The 25,471-nt window shown below is 41.6% G+C and overlaps 1 protein-coding gene across 1 annotated transcript; it reads left to right on the top strand.

Moving 5' to 3' along the window:
- Positions 1 to 995: 995 nt before the first annotated feature.
- On the top strand, positions 996 to 24,494 carry TOMM70 (translocase of outer mitochondrial membrane 70). Its single transcript, XM_063148099.1, has 12 exons — positions 996 to 1,272; positions 9,220 to 9,393; positions 10,490 to 10,616; positions 13,100 to 13,209; positions 14,506 to 14,654; positions 15,779 to 15,986; positions 17,232 to 17,366; positions 18,526 to 18,633; positions 19,770 to 19,886; positions 20,691 to 20,788; positions 21,315 to 21,437; positions 22,382 to 24,494. The coding sequence occupies exons 1-12, from the start codon at positions 1,024 to 1,026 to the stop codon at positions 22,533 to 22,535; spliced, it is 1,752 nt and encodes a 583-aa protein (XP_063004169.1). The 5' UTR covers positions 996 to 1,023; the 3' UTR covers positions 22,536 to 24,494.
- Positions 24,495 to 25,471: the final 977 nt, after the last annotated feature.

Below are 25,471 nucleotides of genomic sequence, written 5' to 3'. Positions count from 1 at the left end.
CAGGACACCTAAATCTTTCAGAGAAAAAGAATTTATTGCCTCATTATTAGAAGAAACAAGCTTCTTCCTGCCTCGCTCAGCTCTGAAGAGGCCGTCAGGATTAAGAGGAAGAAGCTGACACTGACCAGACAGAATCCTGTGTTTGAATGGAATTTATGCATCGTGTATGAAGTGTATGAATATGCAACAGGCATATTCAAGGATTTTTAAAGGTCAATCCTCTGTTAACGTGTGCCTTTTTTCAGGCTTATTTTGCCCAGAAAGAGGTAGCCTGACTGTCGGTAACTCTTTGTTCCTATTGTCTCGTGTTGTCCTCAATCTCAATTGTTCAAATTTTTATTACTCTAATTGTATTACTATTTTTATAACCATTTTATTACTATAAAACTTTTAAAATTTTAAAAACAAGTGATTGGCATTTTTCACATCTAGTGAGGGAAACTCCACAACCTCACTGGACAACCTGTTCCAATGCTTCTGCACAGTAAAAATTTCCTCCTCATGTTCAGGTGGAACTTCTGTGCATCAGCTTCTGCCCATTGCCTCTTGTCCCATTGCTTGGCACCACCGAGAAGAGCCTGGACCCATCTTCTTGGTAGCCCCTCTTCACGTACTTGAGACATTGATGAGGGCGTCTCTCCTCAAGGCCGAACACCCCCAGCTCCCTCAGCCTTTCCTCGTCTTAAGAGTCCTTTAATCACGTTCGCTGCCCCTTCTCAGACCCGCTCCAGGAGCTGCACGTCTCTCTGATACTGAGGAGCCCAGCATTGGACACTTCTCGTGTGAGCGGCTCAGATCTCCATCGGCACGGATGGCCCCGAGGCCATTCCAGCGCTGTTTCCCGGGGAGCCCCCCCGAGCCCGGCCCGGTCCCGCCCGGGCTCCCTCACAGGGCTGCGGGAGCCCCTCCGCTCCGGCAGGGGGCGCTGCGGGCAGGCGGAAGCAGCGGCGCTCCCGCGCCCTCCCGGCGCGCCCCGCGTGTCCGCTGACCCTCCCTCCTCCTCTCCTCCTCCTCCCGGGCGTCATGGCCGCCTCGAAGCCCGTGGAGGTGCCGGGCGGCGGCGGCACCGGCGGGCTGTCGCGATGGCAGCTGGCGCTGGTCCTGGGCACGCCCATCCTGCTGGGAGCCGGCGCGGTCTATCTGTGGGGGCGGCGGGCGGCGCGGCGTGGGAAGGGCGCTAGCGAGCGGAAGACCCCCGAGGGGCGGGCGAGCCCCGGGCCCGGCAGTGAAAGCGGCTCCGGGCAGCCCGACGGGCCCGGACACGAGGAGATGGTGAGCGGGGAGCGGCGCCGCCCGGAGCGGCGGCAGGGCCGGGCTCGCCGCGCGGGGAGCCGGGGTCCCGGGGCAGCGCGGGGATGGCCGGGCTGGAACTGCCGCCGGCAGGGCCCGACGGGCCGCTGGGCCCGACCGCAGAGCGGCTGCCGGGGCGCCGGTCCCCAGCGAGGAGCGGCGTGTGGTGGGATGGAGCTCGGGTGACATCCTGGTCGTGCTCTGCGTGACACGCCCGGCAGGTCACGGAATCACAGGCTGGGTCGGAAGGGCCCTCGGTGGGTCATTGATCCAAGCTCCGGGGTCGAGCAGGGTCATCCCAGAGCACATTGCACAGAATTGTGTCCGGATAGTCTGGAATACCTCCAGTGAGGGAGACTCCTCTCTGAGCAACCTGTTCCAGTGCTCGGTCACTGCACGGTAAAGAAATTCTTCCTCATGTCCATGTGGAAATTCTGTGCATCAGTTTCTGCCCATTGCTTCTTGTCCCATTGCTTGGCACCACCGAGCAGAGCCCAGACCCATCCTCCTGATGCATTTCCTCAGATCCTGATAGATAATGATGAGGTCCCCTCTCAGTCATCTCTTCTCTAGGCTGACCAGGCCATGCTCCTTTAGGTTCTGCTTCTATGAGAGATGTTCCAGTCCCTTAAATCATGTTTGTCACCCTTGGTTGGACATGCTCCCAGATTTCCATGTCTTTTTGTGATCAGCCTGTGTGACCCACTGAGCTCTTAGCCAGGCATTCGTGGTTGCAGTTCTGCCCTTGCCACACAGGGATCAGGATTAGTTTGTTCCAAGATCAGGCATTGCCAAATGCATCTTCTCATCAATTGGCTAAGCATGGATCTGTGCTGCTGAGAAGGGAACATACCTCTGTCTTTGAGTCTAGAGTAGGTGTGAATAAGTTTCCTCCAGGAATAGTGTTTTGAAAAGGAAATGTCTGATCTGTTGTGTGTGAGATTCTGTATACAGCAGAGTGGAAAGAAAACACAGTCAGGATTGTTTTAATATGGAATAGTATGTTCCATGAAAATATAGAAGCCACACAGTTCATGCAGCAGAGACTTCAAAGTGTAGAATTTGCCTAAGTAGGCATGCTCTCAAAGCACACATCTATCCTGTTGTAAATTACCATTCTGAGAACTTCCAGATAAAATGATCTGTGCAAAAACTCAAGGACAACATGTCCAGATCGGATCTATGGTGTTGGAAGAAATGCCTCTAGGATGCACTTTCTGCCCATCTGCAGTCCCAGATGTGCCTTGCCAGTCATGCAGCATCACTGAGGTGAGGTTGCAGGTGACAAGCATGTTTAAAGTAATGGATTTGACAAACTGATGGCCTTTGATAAGAGTATCCCACACTGCATTGTCCTCTCCCATTCTTGTGCATTACCCAAAATGCTTTGAACCGTCAGACTGTTTGAGCTTCCCATCTGAAATGATGAGGAGAGAAGAGGAATCACCTCTTGGAGACAGGGAGAAGTCCGTTCTAACCCGGATGGTTGGAGCGGTGCAGACTGACGCGTGGGGCGGGCAGTGGCAGGCGCACAGGCAGTGGAGAGGAAGGTGGCAACTTCCCCAGCTGGTGAATCATTGCTGCTCCCAGGCATTCCCAGAGCACAGTAAATCCTTTGCTGGACCTCGAGGCAGTTACTTCAGTGCACTGATTTGTTCCTTCCTGGGCACCAAACAGTCCTGAAGAAGTCGTGTACAGAGGATGAATTCACACTGTTTTCTGTGGTAGCTGTGGCTCGTGGCTGCAAGCAGCATCTGGTGTATTTATGGGAGTGTGCTTGCTGCAGGTCTGCAGGCTGCTCCTGACCTTTGTCTTTCTGCAGTGACTTCCCTGTTAGTGCCTTCACTCTGGGTTTCTTGGTTGTGTTTTTTCTGAATTCCAGCAATATCCAGGAGTTTGTAGTCATGCTGCAGCTGTAGGAAGGAAGCACTTAAAACATTTAAAACACTTACATAGCATTTGATTTAAAATATTGTGTGTTGCTCCACAATTTGAATTGCTAGAAGGCTGTGTGCATTGAAGGGTAAGTTGAGTGGTATGACCTTATATCATTACTTATACTGTAAAGAAATGAGAGGTGTTGCTTGGGAAAGTTCCAGAAGTTATCACATTTGACTGATTACATGAGATAATCGTCTAGCTGGTCAAAATATGGCTGCATTAGAAATAGAAATGTGGCTGCAAGTTCCCAGGACTGCTTTGTGTGTGTGTGGAGGATTGTCTTCCTGTTACTCATATCCAAAGCAATGATGCCATGTAGATTTCATGTTTCCTCTCATATTTTATTAGTTATGGATTTTATTGATAAGACCCATGATTGAAAATACAGCCACTGCAGATGCTTCACTTGTAAAACTGCCTGTATTTTATTAATCTGCCTCTCTAACATGATGAGGTACTTTTTGAAACTCAGTTGGATTTCATGTACAAGTCTGCATAGTGAATAAGAGCCAGCAATTCATTCCACAGTTGAAATACAAGAGGAAAATCTTTGGAAAACACATAGGTCAATAATGAATCTGCTACCAACAGCTGTGTCAGCTAACTATTCTTTTACTCATAAATGTAACTTAGGACTCACACTGTTCTGTGCTTTTCATTAAATCAGCCCCTGTACCCATTTGATGTTCTGGTCACTGTTTCTGAAGACATTACCTTGAAATTTTTTTCTTTGTTTTTTAAAAATAAATAAGGTCCTATACCTTCCCTATTCTTTATTCTCTCTTTTGCATGCAGCTCAAGCTTTTCTTTTACCTGCTGGACAGGCCTCACATTTTTTTCCCAGGCTGTGTCTGCACCAGAGGGTTCTCCTGCCATCGATGCACTGGCCAAGTGTGTGATCTGTGACTGACACTGTGTTGGCAGAAGCCCTTGGCACAGGTGCTATATTGGGAAAAGCTGAACTACTTTTGAGGTTCCTTCTCCTGTAAGCACAGCTCCTTAGCAGTACAGTAAACTGGTGTTATTGGGCCAGTTAAGTGATGATGATGATAAAACTTCATCTATGGATGGCTCAAAGGTCCTAAAGCCAAATTGCATCTGTTCATGACATTGTCATTGTTTCTTGTAATTTGGATGGAATGTGTTTTAGTCACTCAGTAGCAGTTGTTTTTCACATGCTCTCCTGGTTTGTAAGGAGTATTGTGTAATTAAAATATGGAGTGCTTTGCTTTAGTTGGCACCCAATTGATTAATTTTTTTTAACTTATTCCATGATAAATTCTTCACAGGTTTTATACCCTCCTTGTCTTATAGGAGTGAGCAGTTGTTAGTCAGTGAGGTAATGTGTTGGTTGCTTCAGTATTTTTTCCCCTTGACGTTGGAATCAATTCCTTTTGCAGCTCTGTGGTAGTGCAGATCTGAGCCCTTACCTCTTTCAGCAGGCTGACAGGGTAACCCTGTGTTTGGTGTGAGAGGAGGGCAGCTGGGTGGCCCTGTGTGTTTCAGACAAAGCCCTTGGGGTCACAGCAGTCCCTGTCTCTGCACACTTTGCTGTGAGCTGGGCCCTGTCCTTGAGTGCGGAGTGGGGGAACGTGACAAACTCCTCGGCCTTTGTGGTGCCACATTCCGGGGTCAGCAGCCAGCCAGCGTGGCTTCTTTCCAGTGTCTGTTTTAGTGGCAATTGCTAAATGCTGCCTCTCTCTCTGCTGTGACATTAGATCAGGATATGAACAAATTGAACCCCTTAGTCTAGGTACACTCGTGCTGGTACTTACTCTAAATTGATCTAAGCAAAGGAACTAAAAAGTCGTTTCTATTGTACTGTGCACCTGTTGCTTAGTAAATCTCACTGTCAACCTACTCTAAGTCTTCTATTTCGTGCTAGCTATGGTGGACAGGTGTAGAAAACTCCTGCATGTGTGTACAGTAGCAGTAAAACTGTTAGACTCTTGGCTTATTTATGGAAGGTGTGGATGGCAAATTCATTTAACAGGAAGGTGACTGTGAATACAGTGAATTTGTTCTGGAAACTTCGTTACCTTTTTTCTGAGTGTCATTCATCCTTGCTTGTGCTTTGAATTTACTTCTAAAGCTCATGTAAACGTGCTTTTTGTCATAGTGGTTTTAGTGCTAAAGAGACTCTTTAAACCATTTATGTTCAGTTAATGCCTTTGTTTGAAAAAAGACTTGAGATGAATCTTAGTAAAAAAAAAAAAAGTAGTGGAAAGATAGGTATTCAGAAAAGAACAGGATTTTTTTTTTCCTGGTACCTCATCTCGTTAAGAGGCTTCTCTCACTTGCAAAGGACAAAAAAGATGCCTAGACCAAGGCTTTCTTTTTTTGCAGGTTGAATTAAGATGGCTGAAACAGTAGTCGCCCTCCATGTCATCTGTCAGATAAGGGCTCATGCAAATCCTTTTCAACCAAGAGAAAATGCTGAAACTCTGCTCATGCTTCTGTTGTGAATCACTGCCATCACTGGCTGGCAGGAAATTTCTTGTTCTGCTTTGAATAACAGTCTCCCTCAAATATATAAGGTTCTGAACAGCTAGTTTAACAATACTGCCATTGCAGGGAGTTACTAAGCATTGTTATTCTTGCAGCTGGCAGTCTGTTGCTGTTTGCACACAGTTTCTGGACATTTTGTGAGAAAAGCACATTTGCTGAGGTTAAATTAGAAGTTCAGAAAATTTTGCCAGTGTTGTCTATTCTTTAGACACTTAGCAATCGGCTTCTTCAGGTACCTGAATAACTGATAACTCAATTTCACAAGTGTCCTTTGGCTTAAGCTCTGTTCTAAACCTTGTTAAGCAACAGTTGCTGAAGGCAGTCCTAAGTACTGAGATGTTATTTTTTGTGTAGCTGCAAATAACTTACGAGTTATTTTTTTGTTGCTCTGTTAGGAACTTACATTCATTTTATTCAGCTGGTTTGGTTGTTGCACAGATTCTTTGACCAGAAGATGACAAACTGGAGAGTTTTTCTTGCTCTATATGGACCTTCACCTTGGGGATAAAAAGTGTCCAGTGTGCCACATAACATGGTTCAGGTCAGGCTCTCTGTCAGGCTGGGAGAAGCAGTGAAATTGGAAAATGATGTGTAGAATTATTTGGCAAGAAAACAGAAGAATGAGGTTTTTGATTACTTGTGCATGAAGTTTGTTTGCATAATCAGCTTCTTAAGTACTATCTTGTGTATGTCCAGTGTAGCAATTGAGAAGGAATTTTTAAAAATATGCTTAAAATTTTTTCTAAGGGTTAAACTTAAGTCTTGACAAACCTTCAGAAACTGATGTGAGGAATTAATTTTCTTTTCTTATTTGTGCTGTCATGAAAAGGTAATGCAGCATGTAATGTGATGTGAGTTCTTTAATATCTTTTTTTTAAAAAATAAACAGCTACCAGAAAACCTGCAAACCATGAATAGCAAAAACCCCACGAAACCAAACAAAAACATACATTGTATTTGGTGGTGTTTTGGGTGCATACTGAGGGCTACAGCAGAGTAGTTTGAGTAAGGGTGCAGAAACAAAACGTCTCAGAGCAAGCAGTGTAGTTTAAGGCAGCATAAACAAACAAGTTGATTTCTTCCTTGCCTTGGGCAATGCTGCTAAATGACTTTATTGAATTGAGAGCATGCTGTGCTCCAAGTTGTGAGTCCTTACCCCACATTTCCTGCCTCATGCCATGGGTGCAGCAGGGGGTAACCAAGGAGTCAGCAGATGCTCCATGATTCATTTCTGTATCAGTGGGTGTGTGATCTGCAAAGGGTCTGTGATCCTGCAATGGTTCCTAAAAGTTCACTCTCATAACAGAGTTGCTGATTTCAATAACTTGGGCATCCTGTCTGTAGTTTCTGAAGTTTTTGATACCTGTTGTGTGCACTTGTAGGCTTGTGGGAAGGCTTGATAGTAACCTAGTAGTAGGTGAGTAGTAGTAACCTTGCTGCAGTTAGGCTTCATCTCTGCAATTTTAAATCATTTTCACACTGGGAACATGTGTCAATGTTACAACATGGCCCATATAATGTGGTTTTCTTTTTCAACCCAAGTTAATAGGAATGGCACTGATTTTTGTAAGATTTTCACACAAGGGCATCTTTAATGTGGTTTGCTCTAGACATGTACAAGGAAAAATTCAAGCTGACTTGCATGCATTTAGCTGCAGCTCATGGATAACCCTTCCCTTTGTTAAAAGAAAAGCATTGTCGTATTTGGAGATGAAATTAGGACCTACTCAAAATAAATTTAACCTTTTGAGACTTTGGTTAAGTTTTAAAGAAACAATTTACCAGATACACAGTTACTTATCTCTCAGTAAAAATAGTTGCACTCTAATTTTGGCATAGAGTAGCATAGAGTTACACAGTGTATGGGCTGAAGTTAATAATCTTTTATCAAATTAAATTTGGAGCTTTACAATAGAAAAATCTGAAAACCTTGCAGATTGCCTTGTTCTGTGAACAATAAAGATGGTGCAGATTGATGCAGTGATTATGACTTGAGAGAAAATCTTTGCTGGCAGTAGGGATATTTAAGAAATTCTCTCCCTTATATGGTTTCACTTGTAAGTCTTCCCTCAGGAGAATGCTTCTAGGATACTTTTGTTCTATTTGGATGCCTAATTTTAGGTAGGAACTGAGACTAGCACCAATTATCTGATTCTCTCTTGCCAGGATAGGCTTTCAGGCCTTAAAAGACAGATTATAGAGCAAGTCCTGGCTTCCCCTCAGGTTTTCAGTTTTAAAGTAAATCACTTAGATGCAAAAAATGATCAGGTTGGGATGAAATGAGCAGACATTAAGGGGAATGGGCTTTGAAATGCAAAGTTGCTTTCAAATTTGTGTTATAGCTGTCTGGTTGTCTGTATCCGTTCAGTTTAGCCCTGGCAGGGGATAACTGGGTAGAGGAGTCAGAAGTGTGGTCAAAGAGCAGCAGGGACAATTCCCAACAAATCCTCAGTGATCTGAAGTGCAGGGGATATGAGGTGAATCTTGCAGCTATTGTTAAAGGCACTTCTGCCCCCAGTCTTTCCCTGCCCAGAAGGGTTGGTGGAATGGCATTTGTGCCCTTACTTCTGCTCATTTTGGTCTGGCAAAATGCCCCAAAATGTTGTCCATGAGGTGAGGCTGTAACAGAAGAGCAGAAATCCAGAAGATCAATATAAGAATCTTTTGCAGTTCTTATTTCTTGAGTGCTCTTTGATAGAACATTTTTACATCTAATCCCTTACAAAGCACAAGATTTGATAACTGGTTTGGAAATCCAGGGGTTTCAGGTAGGTAGCAATGTTAGTTTCTGCAGAAATGCAGATCATCAACACGTGGTGCAGAACATAAAGATGCATTTAGCAGGGTCTCAGGCCAGTCAGCAGTTTCCCATCCCCTGCTGAGGTGCTGATGGTCCAACACTTGTCATTACAGGAAGCAGGGTCTGTGAAGCTGTAGAGGAGTCAGCTGTGAAGTTGATTTGCCTAGAGCATGAAAGGCAAACCAGCTTTATTTTCCTTACAGGTTTTGTCTTGCTCAATAGGTCTTTCCACAAAGTGTTTTCCATATTTAATTCATAGTGTGATGATCACCTCTGGTCCTAGGGCTGTATGTATTTCAGGAGGCTCTGCTGTTTGAATTGCTTTGAGGGCTTTGTTGTCTTTACGCATTCAGCCTTTGGAGAAACAACTTACCTCATTGGTTCTGATCACCAGCCATGTAAAAGATTACAGTCTGCTCAGCTTTCCAAACAGAAATCACTGCATTGTTTATTACCATTGCAGTGAATCTTGTGTAAAGGTTATCCCCTATCTGATACACTTGCAAAAGAAAATTCTCATGTGTTTCCAGGAACTGAAATCAGTGAGATTTTTCAGAAGTCTGGGCTAGAGTTTACAAGTCAGGTTCATTTTTATATCTTTGAAGATGAGCCCTAAAGTGCATAGCTTGTGTGCTGTGATGCCTTTTTAATTTGAACTGACCTCTGACTTTCTTTTTCAGAGTCCTCTTGGTAGAGCCCAAGCAGCCAAGAACAAAGGAAACAAGTACTTTAAAGCAGGAAAATATGAGTTAGCTATTCAGTGTTATACTGAGGCTATCAGCCTGTGTCCTCCTGAGAAAAACCTTGATCTTTCTACCTTCTATCAAAACAGAGCTGCTGCCTATGAACAACTGGTAAGAAATTAAAGATAATTATGTGTTTATTGTAAAAAGTAGCATTATCAATTTTGTATTTTGTCACTTTCATCCACTGAAAGGTCCCAAGTGATAACATCTGCTGCATTCACAACAGATGATGTTTTCTTTTCACAAAAGATGCTGTTGCAGCTTTTTTCAGCTTTTCATACTTTTCTGCATGTAAATAAAATTATTTTCTGTTGACCACACTCAGTAGATCTTATGTAATTCTTATGCATCTTGTTCTTCCAAGACAAAGTTTTAATTTCTTATTCTCTGGAAGAATTTTCTTGTATATAAGTTTATTTTACTTCTCTCTACTTGAGTGATTAACTGTGAAAGGCCAGATATTTTGGAAGGATGCTACTTCAAAATGTAAACAAAATATCACTGAAATCCTAGTCAAGGCCAAGACCTAAATTTTGCACATGGGGAAGTAATGTTTACTCGACAGCTGAGTGTACTGGGTGTTATTTTAGAAGTCAGCCAGTGTTGCTTATTATGGTATGATGGATTTGCTTATGAGGTCGAGTTGGTGAGCTGTATCAAGGAGTGGAAAAGTCTGAAGTATCAGGTGAGAGACTGTGCTTACATGAATCTGACATTAGATTTAGTTCTTGTCTAGCACAAATTCATGCCATAATGAATCCCAAATGTATATGGTTCCTGTATTAGAAAGGCCCGTTTTGATAAATTGAAAAAATATTTTAAAAAAGTTTCAGCACTTTGTTAAACTTGTTTGCTTCCATTATATTTCCATCTTCTTTCTTCTAGCTGTTTTACACCAGTCTTTCAGTCCCAGTGTTACCTTCTGCAAGCATTTTTGCATCAACTCATTATGTTCTCCCATGGGATTTGTACACTGTCTGGTTTACAAATTTTTGTACCCCAAAACTTTAGTATTGTGTAGGAATTCCATTTCTGGTGCAGGAGCTGGCAGTTTTGTGCCCAGGCAGTTCCTCCCTGTGGCGCTGCAGGGAGGAGCAGAGCCCTGGAGCCGCAGCCATCGCTGGGTGTGTGTGACCCCAGAGCTGGGGGAGCCACAGGGGAGCTCAGGGGGGGCCCTCTCACCGTGCTCTTCTCCTGCCCACAGCAAAAATGGACAGAAGTGGCACAGGACTGTACAAAGGCTGTTGAGCTCAACCCTAAATATGTCAAAGCTCTCTTCAGACGTGCAAAGGCCCATGAGAAGCTAGACAATAAGAAGGAATGTTTAGAAGGTGAGTGGCTCATGCTGTGTCCACTTAAAAGTGGAATTAGTTCTGCTGCTTTGGAGAGCTTTGGAGATGGCAACTTTTGGAAATTGTTTGTTTTCACTTCTGTAGCTACAGGCATGCAGTAATGTAATCATTATGTATTTAAAACCATTCAGAGCTGCTGCAAATACATACTCCTCTCTTGTCAGAAGAAACCTTTTCGCGTTTCTCAAACTCTCATCTGCTCACATCTGAAATGACTGCTGAGAAATTGATGTTACTGTAGCAACTCAAGATATTATTTTTCCAGGAAACTCCTTCACTTTAGGATAGAATTAATCTTAACATGAGTGGATAACCAGTTGTTCTATTTCCATGCAGTAAAGAGACTTTCTTCTTTGTTTGTTTTAGAGAAATTATACTACTGCAGAAATGTAGGGTTTTGCAGGTAGAGGTGCATGGTCAGAAATAAAAGTATACCAGTAATTTAAATGCTTTGGACTGGTATTAGAAGGAAAAGAGCTTCAGTAGCATGTTTTTCTGGTGCATTGTTTATGAAAACAGAACAGATTGGTTTTTTTTTAATATTAATACTTTGTATTCAGAAGAAATTACTGTGTCAAACCTTCCAATGCTATTTGTAAACAGAGCACATTTTGAACTGTCAGGAAGATGTCACTGAGAAACCATGGAAGTTAAGAACTACAGGTCAGATGTGTTGTCTCGTGGCACTTTTGAGCTACAGTACACTGCTTGAAATTACCCATATAAATTTCATCAAGTGAAATCATTCCTGCTGATGTTAGGTTAAAAGAGAAATGAGATTTTCAGCTCTGCTCATTATCGCAGAAGGACAGATAATGGGAAATCTAACTGTTAAATTAGTTTCATTATGTGTAACAGACAAGATTTAGGTCTGCCAAATTAGAAGGTAAATTAGATGTGAAATTTTTATCTATCTATCTGTTTATCTGCTGGCAGAATGCCTTTATGCCCTTTAAGACAGTAGTAACTAGAAAAGGACAACTTAGTGCATCCTAAGTTTAGTGCATTTAGTGCATCCTTTGCAACCACTGTGTATCAGCTGCACTTCCAGGGTGCTGTAATAAAATCTAAACCTTATGCAGCTGCCAGGTGATAAAAGCCCCAAGAAAGATCAAGTGTCCCTGTGACAGTAGGACAGTTTTAAATATAACTTCTTTTTACTGTTAATAGCAGTGATGCTAGTGACAATTATTTTCAGACTTTATTTCTATTCAATTTTTTGCTTGCAGTTTTTTCAGATCTGAAGCTTTCTTGCTTTTTTTTTTTGAACAACACTGTTTTTTTATAACCCTGCTTTTGCCTACCAACCACATGTGGCCAGCAAAACCCTAGGAAGTAGGGTGTGCCCATGTAGTGGAGGGAAGCAAAACCAAACAAACCTCAAAACCCCAGAACTACCAGCAGAAAACTCCTCCAGTGATCCCTGGCAGTATTATTTGGGAGGATGCTGCTGCTGCAGCCAATGCTGGAGTGCAGCAGTCTTTGGGCAATGTCTGCTGGCTTTGTAGAACACATTCTTTCTGGGGGTACCATACTTTCCCAGGGACTCTGATGTGCCTCAGGACCATGCCAGAGGTGCAGGCAGTTTCTGTATAAGTGATGGCTTCATAGTCTGTCTGGCAGCAGAATTAGAGAGATATACTAAAACTCCAGGGCAAGACATTTACTTTTCAAGCATATTCAGACTGCACCCTGCTTGAATTTCAAGTCCAGGTTCTGGTCATCTTCACTAATATTTAAATGAAAACAAACAGGGAAAACCCATGGTAGCATTGCATTAAGTCCAGAGAAACTGTGAGTGGTAAGAGTGCATTTCACTCTGGGAAGTTTCACTTGGCAGCAGTGGGTTAACACATGCAGAGGTTTCTCTGTGTGAGTGAGAGCCATGTGATAGGGGCTGGCACTTCAAATAGGCCAGCAAGGTATTTCTCCTTGCTCCCTTCCAAAGTCACCGAGGTGAGCAGAAAAATTTGAGATAGAATTTAGGCAGATTTCTTAAACTGAGGAGTAAGTGAGATGTGATGGGACTGAATGTGAATTTTAGAAGTAGAAAATAAAGACCAGTCCCAGAAGAAAAGCTCTGTTAGCACTTTTAATGCAAGCACCATATGAACATAATTATTCTCCTCAAAGTTTCAAAATGGTGAAAGCCCCTGATAGAGGTCTATATTTTCACTGTTGATTTAAGTGTGTTTGTCTCTGGATAAAAACATGAACAGAAAAATAAATCTAATTTCTTTTCATTCACTGTCATGAAATCCTTTTATCCCAGGAAGATCATTTTCGGTACAAATTTGTGTCTTGAAGAATACAGTAAATACGGCAAACTGGAAACAGGGGCTTTGGCCTGAGAACAGGACATGTATTATTTTGGCAGTGCCTCATTGTACTCAGTGGCACATTTTATAGTGTACTTCAATGACTGTCAGAATTCCTTTAATCTCACTTTTGTTGTTTCCTAGATGTCACTGCAGTCTGCATTTTAGAAGCCTTCCAAAACCAGCAAAGTATGTTATTAGCTGATAAAGTTCTTAAACTCCTTGGAAAAGAAAAAGCCAAAGAGAAGTACAAGGTAGGACTTGTGATACTGCTGAGTAATTGTTATTTCACCTGACCAGTTGTTGAAAAGTGGGTTGCTGGCATTCTGTCACTTGCTGTAAACAAGTCACTGTCTTCATCTGCTCAAGTGTAAGAAGCAACACAAACTGGTTCCTACAAAGCTGCCATTGTACCAGTGCTATTTCCCTGTGGGACCTCTCCAAAGTTTTCAGAACCTCAGCAGGGAAGAGAGATCTGCTTCTAGCAGTTGTTTCCCTTTAAAAATGGAATTTGTTATGACATTCAAGAGACACCCTAAGTTGGTGTGCTGCCGTATGTAGGACATTTCTGAGCTTGCAATTTCATGGAAACTGGGTGTGTTGGAACAGACAGACATCTATGCATGAGTGTTTGGAAACTGCAAAACAGAGAACTGTGAAAGCTGAGGGGTAGCCAGAACCAGTAAATTTAAGTGACTGTAGGTTTACAAAAAGGTTGGGACAGATATTAGTATGTTCTTTGTTGTTATTAAAGCATTCTTGTTTGTGTTTTGATGGTGGTTGAAGTACTGAAATCCTGTGTTGGTTTTGAGATGCTGAATTTCTTTCCTATAGAAATTCACATAAACGTATAGTGTGGAGGTGACAACAGTGTTATGAGTGTGGTGGACATAGATAGGTGTGCTTCAGAAGAGTGCATTCAGTGTTGTCCTGCAGGAGAGACTGCATTGTAATTCTTGTGTGCAGTTTATTTTAAACAAGAAGTACTTTTTGGCTGTAGAAACAACTGATTACCTGAGAAGTGTTACTTCTGGGACTTTAGGTAAAATATGTTGGCCAAGTTCCACACAGAACTAGGGCATTGCCTCATTAGTCTCCATTGTAATAATGACAGCAGTTTCTCTTGGACAGGCTGGAGAAAAGAGGAAGCTGCCATTCAGAATCTGATTGAATTTAGGGTCATGCTTAAATCACCAGCTTGCATTTTTCTCCCAGTTTATGTGCACACCCAATGCTTTAGTACATGTCTTATGATATCCTAAGAGTCCTTATTTCTAGCCACATATGTGGAAAGACACAATCTCCCTTTCCCCAAAAATCATCCCTTTGTTTTCACTGATGATGGGTATTGCATTGTGATCTGAAGCTTAAAAGATCCCTAAACATCAAAATAGCAAACCCAAAACATCAGGCTATCAGATGAGAGAGTGAAAGTCATACATTGTTTCTTCCATCAGTTTTTTCTTTAATAATCATGTTTGTTATCAATTTCCATCCTTCCTATCTGATCCCACCACCTAATGACTTGGAATTTCCTTTCTCTGTTTCAGAATCGGGAGCCTCTGATGCCCTCACCACAGTTCATTAAATCCTACTTCAGTTCTTTCACAGATGATATAATTTCCCAACCTTTGCTTAAGGGTGAGAAATCAGATGAAGATAAGGACAAGGAGGGAGAGGCTTCTGAAGTAAAAGAAAAGTGAGTGTACAGTACAGTTGAGAATTGTTTGGTACTGGAATTGAGTTTTCAGTGATTTGGATGTTCTGCTCAGTGTAATGTGCTGCTGTTTGTGTGGTACTTGGCATGGAGATTCCTCTGACATAAATGATATCAATATTGCAAGTGAAACCTTAGTGAAAGCTGACTGGCTTGTTCCAAACTTGCACTAAGCAGAAGAAGGACAATGAGACTGGGAAAATATGCTGAATATTTACTACAGTATCACAGTAAATCTCGGGAGAACTGGAGAGGGCTCAATGAAGCTTTGGGGGCAAGGAATATTTTATAGTGAAGGATCATTTCCAAGGAAGAGAGCAAGTTTGCCTTTGGACTGGCAGGGAGAAGATGAGCTGGGAAAAGGGGGATTTTGAATGAAAACATGCAGTTACAGCAACTGAGGCTGAAATGGTGTTTTGTCTTTCTGGAATCAAATTGCCCATAAATGAAAAGTTTGTTCTGGCATAGAAAAACTTGGTTTTGTAGGTTTGTTTTGTGTTTTGTTTAGTGGAGCCTGAGCACTACATAAATCATTATTTAATTTACTATGCTACTTTCCAGATTAGTTTTGGAAGATTGCTATGCTGTCAGTTTGGAAACCATTGCAAACAGCATTATGATTTTTTTTTTTTAAGTAAGAGAGAATGTCCTGATCTACAGGCAGATTCACTGAATCCAGGATACAGCTGAGAACAAGGCAGTGCTGTAATTTTTTGCTATTAAATAATTTCTTCCACATACAAGCTGCACATTGCTAGGTTTAACATTTCACTTTCCTGTCCATGAATTCCACACTCTTGTTTAAACCAGAGGATATTGCTGTTTTTCATGTGAAAAAAAACCTCAAGGGACAAATGAAGCTCATGTTCAAAATCTTCAAAATGTTTTTCTTCTTTATTTCCAATGTAATTTGGCCAGTTTTTGTGGAAATTGTTTTCCATCTAAGATGGCTCCATCCAGGAATGGATGTTCCAATGGGACTATGCTGGTGTTGTAAAAGTATAGCACAAGTTAGTGTTTGTAATGATTTGATGAAACATCTGAATGGAAATTGCAGTGTTCAGTGAATGCATGTATGTATATAACTGTTCTTACATCATTTACAGCTCTGGCTATTTGAGAGCAAAACAATACATGGAAGAAGAGAACTATGACAAAATTATCAGTGAAAGCACTAAAGAAATTGAAGCAAAGGGAAGATACATGGCAGAAGCTTTGCTTCTGCGAGCTACCTTCTACTTACTTATTGGCAATGCAAGTGCTGCCAAGCCAGACCTAGATCAGGTCATCAGCATGGAAGATGCAAATGTGAAGGTAAGAATCTCCCACAGCTGGATTCTAGTTGGGGTTGAGAAGTTAGATGATAATCTTGCAATATACTTCAAGAAGTTGTTTGTCCAAATTTTCAGATGGATTAATGGGAATATTCTGGTTTATTTATTGTTTTGTTACTGACAAACTGTTTTTCTCATGGGCTTGTTGATTTTTGAGACAGCTGCACTGAGTAGTGCAAACTAAAGGTGATAAGTGCTACAAACTAAAGAACAGAGGGAAGCTGAATGAATTGGAGACTTATCCACTCTGGATAAGTGAAAAGCCTTAATTGCACTTGCATATTCAGCTAGTTCAAAAAACATTGATGTATTTGTAAACATAGGAATTGAGAAGGATTTTGGAGGGGCTTGGAAATCCACAGAAATGGAAGCATAGGCTGACATTTTTGAAATTAAGTAAGGGAGCTCATTTATTTAGGGTCAATATGAAACTTATTCCTGCTTAGAATAATTGAAACCTGTCAGTGGGAGAAACTAGTCTAATGAAAAATTGACTGTGATTGATTTATTAAAAATATGGATATTGATCTAGTACCGATATCGAACTGTGACAGACAAAGACTCTCTAACAGTGTATAGTTAGAAAGTGTATGTTTATTGTGAGTGGGGCAGCATGTGGGATATACACACCACAATTTACAGGTGATTACAGAGTCCTTTTATCTATACAAGTATTGAATACCCAAAATCCAAATGCATATTCATAACTTTGGTACATCCCATTCCCCACTCTGTATGGTAATTAGTTCAAAAGCCATTAAGCATGTGTAGCTTGTTCCTTGAAATGGGTCGGTGGTCCCTTTCATGGGGAGGGGTCCCAAAATGAGGAAGTAAATGATGTCTTCCTCGTTCTGACCTTTCTACCTTTCCAATGTAAATATGGCAAATGAACCGTTGGTAGAATTCCCATTCCCATCTTCAACTGGTTTCAGAACAGAGGAGGCCTACAATTGTCCTATGTTCCTAAAAGCTATTTATCAGTTTCTATATTCTTCATTATAAACCCAGCTAACCAAACATTGTGTTCACAAGCAATCATTACTTAACCACTAACTCTTAACCTCATCAAGGCCTACCCATTTATTTTAATTAACTCCAATAAAGCTTATCTCTAACTAAAATCTTAGCTCCTCCAAAATCTCTAAATTCCCTGAAGTTTATGCCTGGTGGTTGTACTGAAGGAGGAGCACTGGGTGGCTGACGTTTCCCTGGCTGTGTTTTGCAGCTGCGCGCCAACGCTCTGATCAAGCGGGGCAGCATGTACATGCAGCAGCAGCAGCCCGTGCTGTCCACCCAGGACTTCAACATGGCTGCTGACATCGACCCTCAGAATGCTGATGTTTACCACCATCGAGGACAAGTAAGGAACCCTCGAGATTTGATCCCAACACTTGGCTATTTCAGTTATGCTAAAAGGAAAAATGGTGTCGTTGGAGACGCTTTATACTGTTTGTGGCAGAATAATATGAACTCCTGATTGGGAACTTTGTGGGATAAAATTTCAGGCTGTTTTGGAGGTTCAGGTCAGGCAGAAGCAACTAATTTCTATAGCTGTAGGAAAGCCCTCTATAGTATGAACTGAGACTTACAAGTGTGGGGGCTTGTGTACGTTTACAGCAGATAAAAGCTGTTCTGTGAAGGGGCCTGGATGGCAGAGCAGCATCTGCACTGCAGGAAGCTTTGGTACAGCAGAGGTAACCTGGCCCTGGTAACACCTGCAGCCCTGGGCCCTGGACTGGGATCTCTTCAGCTCATCCCTCTCTGCTTTGTGACACTGCTGTGTCCTTGAGTAATTTCTAGCCCTAGAGAAGCCTGGGCTGCCACAGACCTGTAAGATGAATGGTGCTGGAAGTAAAAATGGAACACTAGCTTTTGCAGATAAGCTGAATCATGGTTGTAAGGAAGACTTCCATGGATCAAGGTTTTTCTCCATGAATTTGTTAGACCTCTTTAGTGCTCAAAAATTAACATCCTGCTGTGTGTTGACTGAAGGGAATGAAAGTGTTCTGCAGATTGAAAATGTGTAGCTTCACAGTAAAGTAAGAGAATTATGAAGTGAACTCTGCTCCTGTGGAGGAAAATAATGTCAAAACAAAACCAAAACAAAAAAAACCCCTCCAACCCATCAAAATAAGTTGAAATAGAAGCTGGAAAAGCTGAAATGTTTCAATGTCCAAATAGTCCACAGATAATGGCTACAGAGAGGCAAAACAACTTGAGAAAATACAGTATAATTTTGGAGACTGGTGATAATGATGACATGATGATGATAACAGTCTAAAATGCAAGAATTCTCAATCCCTACACAGTTGCCTGCTTGTGTAGGTAGCCAAAGTTTCACTGGTGGCTTTGATAACACAATTATAACAGTGATTTTTAGTTATGGGTTTTTCAGGTTTCTAGACAGTTCTGCAACTGAGCTGGAGATGATATCAGTAACTGATGCTAATTGAATTATCATGTAAGTGTCTGAAGCACAGATGAAATAGAGAAATAGGGTTTTCTTTCATTCTGGCTAGCTGAAAATCCTGCTTGACCAAATTGAGGAGGCTGTGGAAGACTTTGATGAATGTATCCGATTGCGACCCAATTCTGCCTTGGCGCAAGCACAGAAGTGTTTCGCTCTGGTAGGTAACGTGCTGGGCTTGTCTGGGTGCTTTTGCTTTAAAGAGCTCTCTAAAACACTCTGGTTCTCTGGTTTATTCAACAGGAAAGTTTATTTAACAGGTTTATTTAACAGGAAAGTAGGGCAACATACATCTCTGTCTTTTAATAATAAGGTAAAGAAATAATGCAACAGTTTCAGTTGGAGTATGGATTTGCTGCTTTTCTTTTGAAACACTCATTGTTCAAACAGAAGAACATTTTTTCTGTTCTGTGAGAGGAACTAATATCTTGATTCTAATTGGAGCAAATAAAATTGATTTTAATAAAGCTTTACTATTGTGGAAAATGGTTATCATCAAGAAATTGCAAACAAACTGTTTCAAGCTGGTACAATGACTCAGTGTGCAAGAATCTTGTCAGGGCAGCTTTGCATGGTGTGAACAAGGAGGAATGCCAAGTTTGGAATTTCTAAGCATTTGAAATAGAGGGAAGCAATCACAATTATTAGGTCTCATGACTTCCTTCTTTCATCTGTTTTCCTCTCCAAGTCCAGACACTTGGACAGGTTCCCAAAACCAGATTTGGTAGGGTGTACAGGCCTGTCACCTTCTGGAGCTTAGCACAAAATCATACAATAGCCTGGGTTGGAAGTGATCTCAAAAATCATCTCATTCCAATTCCCCCATCATGAACAGGGACACTTTCCACTAGACCAGATTGCTCAGAGCCCCATCCAACCTGACCTTGAGCACTGCCATGGTTGAGGCATCCACAACTTCTCTGGGTACTGTTCCAGTGTACCACCTTTACAAGAATTTTTTCCTAGTATCAAATCTAAACCTGCTGTCTTTCAATTTGAATCCATTCCCCCTTGTCCTGTTTACATGTTCTTGTAAAAAATCTTTTTTACATACTCTTGTAAAAAATCCTTCTCCGTCTTTCTCATGGCTCCCTTCAGTTATGTGAAGACCACAATTAGACACCCCAAAGCCTTCTCTTCTCCAGGCTGAACAATCCAAATTCACTCAGCTTATGTAAAATAACTGAATTATTATGATGCAGGCAGCTCTTGGGGAGGTGGCCAGAGGCCTGATCAGCCTTTTTTCAGTCTGGTGATGGCCTAATGTTTTTTTCATTTATTTTTCCCTTGGAATAGTATCGCCAAGCTTATACAGGAAGTAATGCTTTGACTGTGCAAGCAGCCATGAAGGGCTTTGAAGATGTCATAAAAAATTTTCCCAGGTGTGCTGAGGGCTATGCACTCTATGCTCAGGTATGTTTTTCTCTCTCTTCAAGAAAATGCTGCATTCTCTTGTACTTTTTATCTTGGATATAACATTTCTTCAGATAACAGATGAAGATTTGTGATGCTAAGTGCTGAGATAAGACATGCTGCATGTATGTTATGGGTATTGTGGGGCGGAGGAGGTACAGGGGGAACTGGTGGAGCAGGGTGTAAGTAATGAGAGTTGAGGGTGGTTATTAGGAGACAGAGGTTATTCCTGCATGCTTCCCTCCTTCCTGCATGTATGTGGCATCTCAGCTGGTGAATGTCAGGGATTCTCTGGGTAATTGGAGAGTCAGATGTGTGGAACTAGGGTGACGTTTTTGTTCTGCTGCCATTGGCATGTAGTGGTTTAGAACAGCTGTTGGGAGTACACTTGTAACAGAGACTGTAATTTCTTCTCTAAGAACATACTGCTGGTTTTAGTAGGAAGCATGAGACATTCTGATTTTAAGTAGGTTGGCAATGTATATGCATTTCCTTCTGAAAGAATTATATCTGAAAAAGGAAGAGTTTTTTTAGAATGGTTTTTATTTACAGCACACAGCTTGTAGCTTGTGGATTTCCCATTACAGGTGGCAGTGGAGTCAGTAATTTGTGCACTTAAAGCACAGAAGCTTTCCAAAAAGCCTCAAATTTGAAACTTAACTCTGGTAACTGATGTGCCTGGCCTGCTCTACCATAAATGAACATCCAATCTCATGCTGTCAATACAGTTTTAATTAGAATTAGCTGAGTGCAGAGTGCATGCTTTGGGTGCTTATTGACAAACAGGTTTCTCTTTTGATTCAGGCACTAACTGATCAACAGCAGTTTGGCAAGGCTGATGAAATGTATGATAAATGCATTGACCTTGAGCCAGACAATGCCACTACATATGTTCATAAAGGGTATGTATTGAATTTGCAGTCCTTGTGCTCGAGAGCAGTTGGCATATTTAGATGAACCGCCCTGAATTGAATGCTTATGTTTAGAAATTTAGCCAGGAAAAATAACTTGAAAGCATCTTTGTGCTCTTAAATGTATTTCTATATTTTGTCTTGACTAAGCTGCTAATAAGTTTCAGGAAAGTTTCATCAGTGTTCATTGCTAATTGAGTATCTGCTTGAAGTATTTCTGACTTTTCCTTTAGCCCTGTTAGTTTCAGCTTTGTGTTGAAGTTTTTTCTTTCATAAAACAACATGTACCAAGTCCTCTTGGGAAAAATTTGCCTTTGTTTAGAGTCATTAAAGCAGTAAAGTGGCTTATTGAAAGTGACTTTCACATAGGTGTTTTTAAAAGTTGTGAAGTTACTAAGTTGCTGTGTACCTGCATTAGAAATTAAATACATTATACATTTGGGATGGTTTTGTTTACCATGGTGAGGGTTTTGGGAGGAGTATGTGAAGCCAATTTGAAATTTTCTCTCTTCTGTAGTTTACTTCAGCTCCAGTGGAAGCAAGATTTAGACAAAGGATTAGAACTCATAAGCAAGGCCATTGAAATTGATAACAAATGTGATTTTGCATACGAGACCATGGGAACGATTGAAGTGCAAAGGTAATGCTGAATTGCAGTGTTAAGAGTTCTTAGTTATTTCTGAAGTTACAGTAGTTTTTAAAATTTCCTCATGGATCCTGTCTTGGGATCTTCTCCCCCGTGTCCTGTAAGGCCAGCTCTTACCCAAAATCCTGATTTCTGTTCTGTAACTCTTAGGTAAAGCATATGCATTCTCTGTGGCATAATTGTGATTTATGATCTGACAATTTCTTATCACCAATTTCATACTTAATGGACAACGTGCAGAGGAGTCTGTGTATGTTTAAATACATCCCTTCTGCACTTAGTGACTTCCTTAATCATTACCTGCCTTGTGTGTACCTGATGTTGTCCTTGGACATTGGACTGTCTGTACTGAGGATCCTGTGCTGTTTTCTCTGCAGCCAACAGGACTCCAGCTCACAGTTCTTGGGGGAAAGAGGAATGCCCTGCTCTGTAACATTGTATTGCAACTGTGCAAAGGTTTGGGGTGTAGCTGGCAGTACAGTAGAGTCTCTTTAATATGTCTAGTCCTCTAAAGGACAAACAAACTATTGCCATGAGAAATTTTGCAAGCATTTCCTACTTAAATAATGTGCTTCTGTCTGTGCAAGTTTTCCTCTTTTGTATGTTAAGTCCTTTCAGGGGAGATGAGACTTCATTCAGTTGCCCAGCATTATCTCTGTAGTGAACTTGGTGTCCTGTGGAGAACATTTTATCCTGCCCCATCACCCATGGGGGCTCTCCAGAGGAAAGCTGTTTCACAGATGTCCTAGTTGCTTAGGCTTGGTAACAGCTCTGAGTTTACTCAGCTCAGCATCACCACAAGTTCTTGTGGTGGTCCTCCCAAAGTCCTTTTAAGTTATTAATGGTGGAGAGTGTAAGCCCTGAAAGAAAAAGGATGTTTTAGAGATGACAAGATTGCTTTGGCAGTCTTAACTGGGCTAAATTTTTGTTTATTTCAGAGGTAATCTGGATAAAGCCATTGAAATGTTCAACAAAGCTATCAACCTGGCCAAATCAGAAATGGAGATGGCACACCTCTACTCACTCTGTGATGCTGCCTATGCTCAGACAGAAGTTGCAAAGAAGTATGGATTGAAACCACCGACACTGTAAAGAAACAAGGAGGAAATGACCTTCCAAAGTGAAGTTGCCCACTTCAGCCAGCCCTAAAGATGCTGTTGCAGAACATGCTCAATGGTGGAACTTAAGTTTTTTCCCGTTCGTGGTGTTGTCATTTGCTACATCTGTTAAATGTTTAGGTGTTGTGGGAGTGGTTGTTCAAGGAAGTATGCAGTGCTGCATCTTGTTCCTTCTGCAGCAGAAACCTTAGAGTGTGTTAAGGGAAATAAAGTTGCAGGGGAACCAAAGGAACGTATTTTGGCCATGCAAATAAAAACTTCACACTGGTTCATTTTGGGTGATTATGTTGTGGGCGATTTTTGCTTTATCAAATAATAATACAGCATGTGGGTTTTTTCCTGTTGATTTTAAAGGTAATACTAGTCAGTGCTGTAAAATAGGTTTTATATCCAATTAATCCTTGAGGGTTGATTTTAATTTTGCAAAAATTAATTTTCAAACTTTAATAATAGAGGGGTTTTTTTAAGTCAGTAGATGTGGAGAGGATACCTGTAAATATATGCAAGCATGCACAATCTTCCCTTAAATCTCCTTCCACCCTCTGCATAACTTACTTAGAAATAGTCCTGTGGCAGCTATTAGGGAATTAATTTGATAGTCCTTATTCTCACCCCAGAAAGCCCTAGAGTACTACATAGGAGAGCTAGGAAAAAGGTTGTCTGGGGAAGGAGGTCAGTAACACTGCTTCAGTGTAGACTTTACTGGAAGAAAGAATGTATTCCTGTGCAGCAGTCCTTACTTGAATGTCATGGGAAATTGTTCTGGAGGGTTCAGGGGGACTTTCAAGAACAGAAAGCACTGCTGGGATTCAAGCTCCAGAAGGTAAGGTCATGCTTGCATATAATCTTTGTAATCTCTGATGTTTTTGCATAAGTGTAGCAGCTGATAGACTATCTAAAGTCTCTTCACTCTCTAGAGACTGCTGGGTTATGATCTCCTTTTAAGAGCCCCTTGGCAGGATTAAGTGAGATAAGGAACAAAGCATAGGCTCAAACTTCCAATAATGGAGTTGTAAACTGCACTCATTTCCTTGTTCTGTAGACCTGTCTTGTCCAAGATTTCAGATACTGTAGAAGGAAGCAATTGTGCTGCAAACAGCAGATGGGCAAATTATGAACAGTTTTCCTCTCGTTATGAACTTCACAGAGGGCCCTCTTGCTTTGGGTTGATCTTTCTGGTGTGGAAGTTAGTCAGTCCATCTTGCCTTTCCCTGGGCTGATGTGGCTGGACAAAACTCATGCAAATGATGTAGCTTAATTTGTGACACACTAGTTTGGGCTTCTTTCCATCCTGAAATCATAGATTCGTTCGTGGTGAATCGTCTGATGTATTTAACCTTTAAAGAAGTGACTGATGCTGTAGTCAAACTGTCTTGGTCTGTAGTTTGCCACCATACAGCAGCAGCTTGCATTTTCAACTTGACCTTCCTTTCTCCCAGCAACTACAGTGGAGTATTCAAATGGTGGAGAGTAGAGATAAAGATTTAATCATTATTTTAGTAGCTCACTAGGTGATCAGAAATCATAGCACTGGTGTAGGATTGAAGATATGGGAATGTACTGGCAGCTTCTAAGGGCACTGAATGGAACAAGTGTGAAATGTCTTCTCCAACTTCCAATCTCTGCATCAATATCCTGAGAACAAAAATATGCCAGGCTGATGAGTCCTGTTCTCCAAGGAGTTTTTATTCGCATGGCCTTATTTACATTGGCATTTTCTCCTCATCACCCCATCTGTACCCCATTCCTTACCCCACCCAATCAATTAAGGGAAAAAAGCATGTGCTGTCAATTACTAGCATTCCAAATCATCACAGACTTTTGCCTGTTCTTCAACTAGTTTGAAACTGCACTGAAAGGATGCATTGTCTGTAATTTTTTTGTAAATGACATATCACCTGTAAACTGAAAAAATAAATACTACCTTCAAGTATCTCTCTCTGACATGTATAAGAACAGGTTTTGATGAAGGGGTTCTCTGCAGTGGTGAGCTCTGTGCTTATATTGTAAGTCTAGGAAGAGCTGATAATTGACTCCTTGTCATCTTCTCTCACTTCAACCTTTAAGAAAGAATGAGGAGGAGACATGGAATCAACAATCTGATCTCTGCTTGCTTCCATCACCCACAGAGGTATGATCTTGAGAGCTGGAGATTACAGGGGAAAGGAAGTCGAGCCAGGAGGGCTGGGAATCTCAGGAGCTGTGACCCTGTTAATGTGTGTATGCAGCTGCATCCCTGTGATGAAAGGGACTTTTTGTGAATGGCTGATACAGTTGAGGTTTTATTGTAAACCAGGTGTGCATGTGAACTTTGAAGTGAGACAAGTATTACTGCTATTTAAAAAAAAAAAGTTGAAATTTAGGAAGCTAGTACTGAAGACTTGGATAAAGAAATGTATCCTAGAGGGACACTCTGGGAAGTTGATTCTACATACAATTGTCTAGCAACTTACTTTTCATCCTGCACGGTCCCTGTTGTTCATGGAGACAGTGCTGTCAGGCACACGGTGTGATTCTTGGGATGTCCTGCACAGGGCCAAGAGTTGGGCTCTGGTCCTGATGGGCCCCTTCCTACTCAGCATATTCCATGGTTCTAAGCTGAGACTTGAATTACTAGGATCTAACTGCAGATGGAAAGGGAAGAGGGAACTAACAGACTCTGAAAAGCTATACTGTAACTTACTCTGCAGCTATGAAGAGCAGCTTTAACCAGCCCAGCAATACTAACACTGCCCAATTTCCTGCTATTTCTTCAAAAATAATTTAAATTCTTGCAGGCTGAAATTCTGGAACTGTTTCAGGGTTGTTACTGATTAGTTTCCTGTACTTACAGAATACTGGTGCACATGTGTCGTATGGATACCTAGAAGTGCCTGTTTTCTACCAACACAGAGGTTGAGTAGTGGCTGC

Source organism: Melospiza melodia, chromosome 2 (assembly GCF_035770615.1).
Source record: "Melospiza melodia melodia isolate bMelMel2 chromosome 2, bMelMel2.pri, whole genome shotgun sequence".
NCBI classification, from domain to species: Eukaryota; Metazoa; Chordata; class Aves; order Passeriformes; family Passerellidae; genus Melospiza; species Melospiza melodia.
The sequence above is the reverse complement of the archived record's forward strand: the minus strand, read 5'-3'. Positions and strand labels throughout refer to the sequence as shown.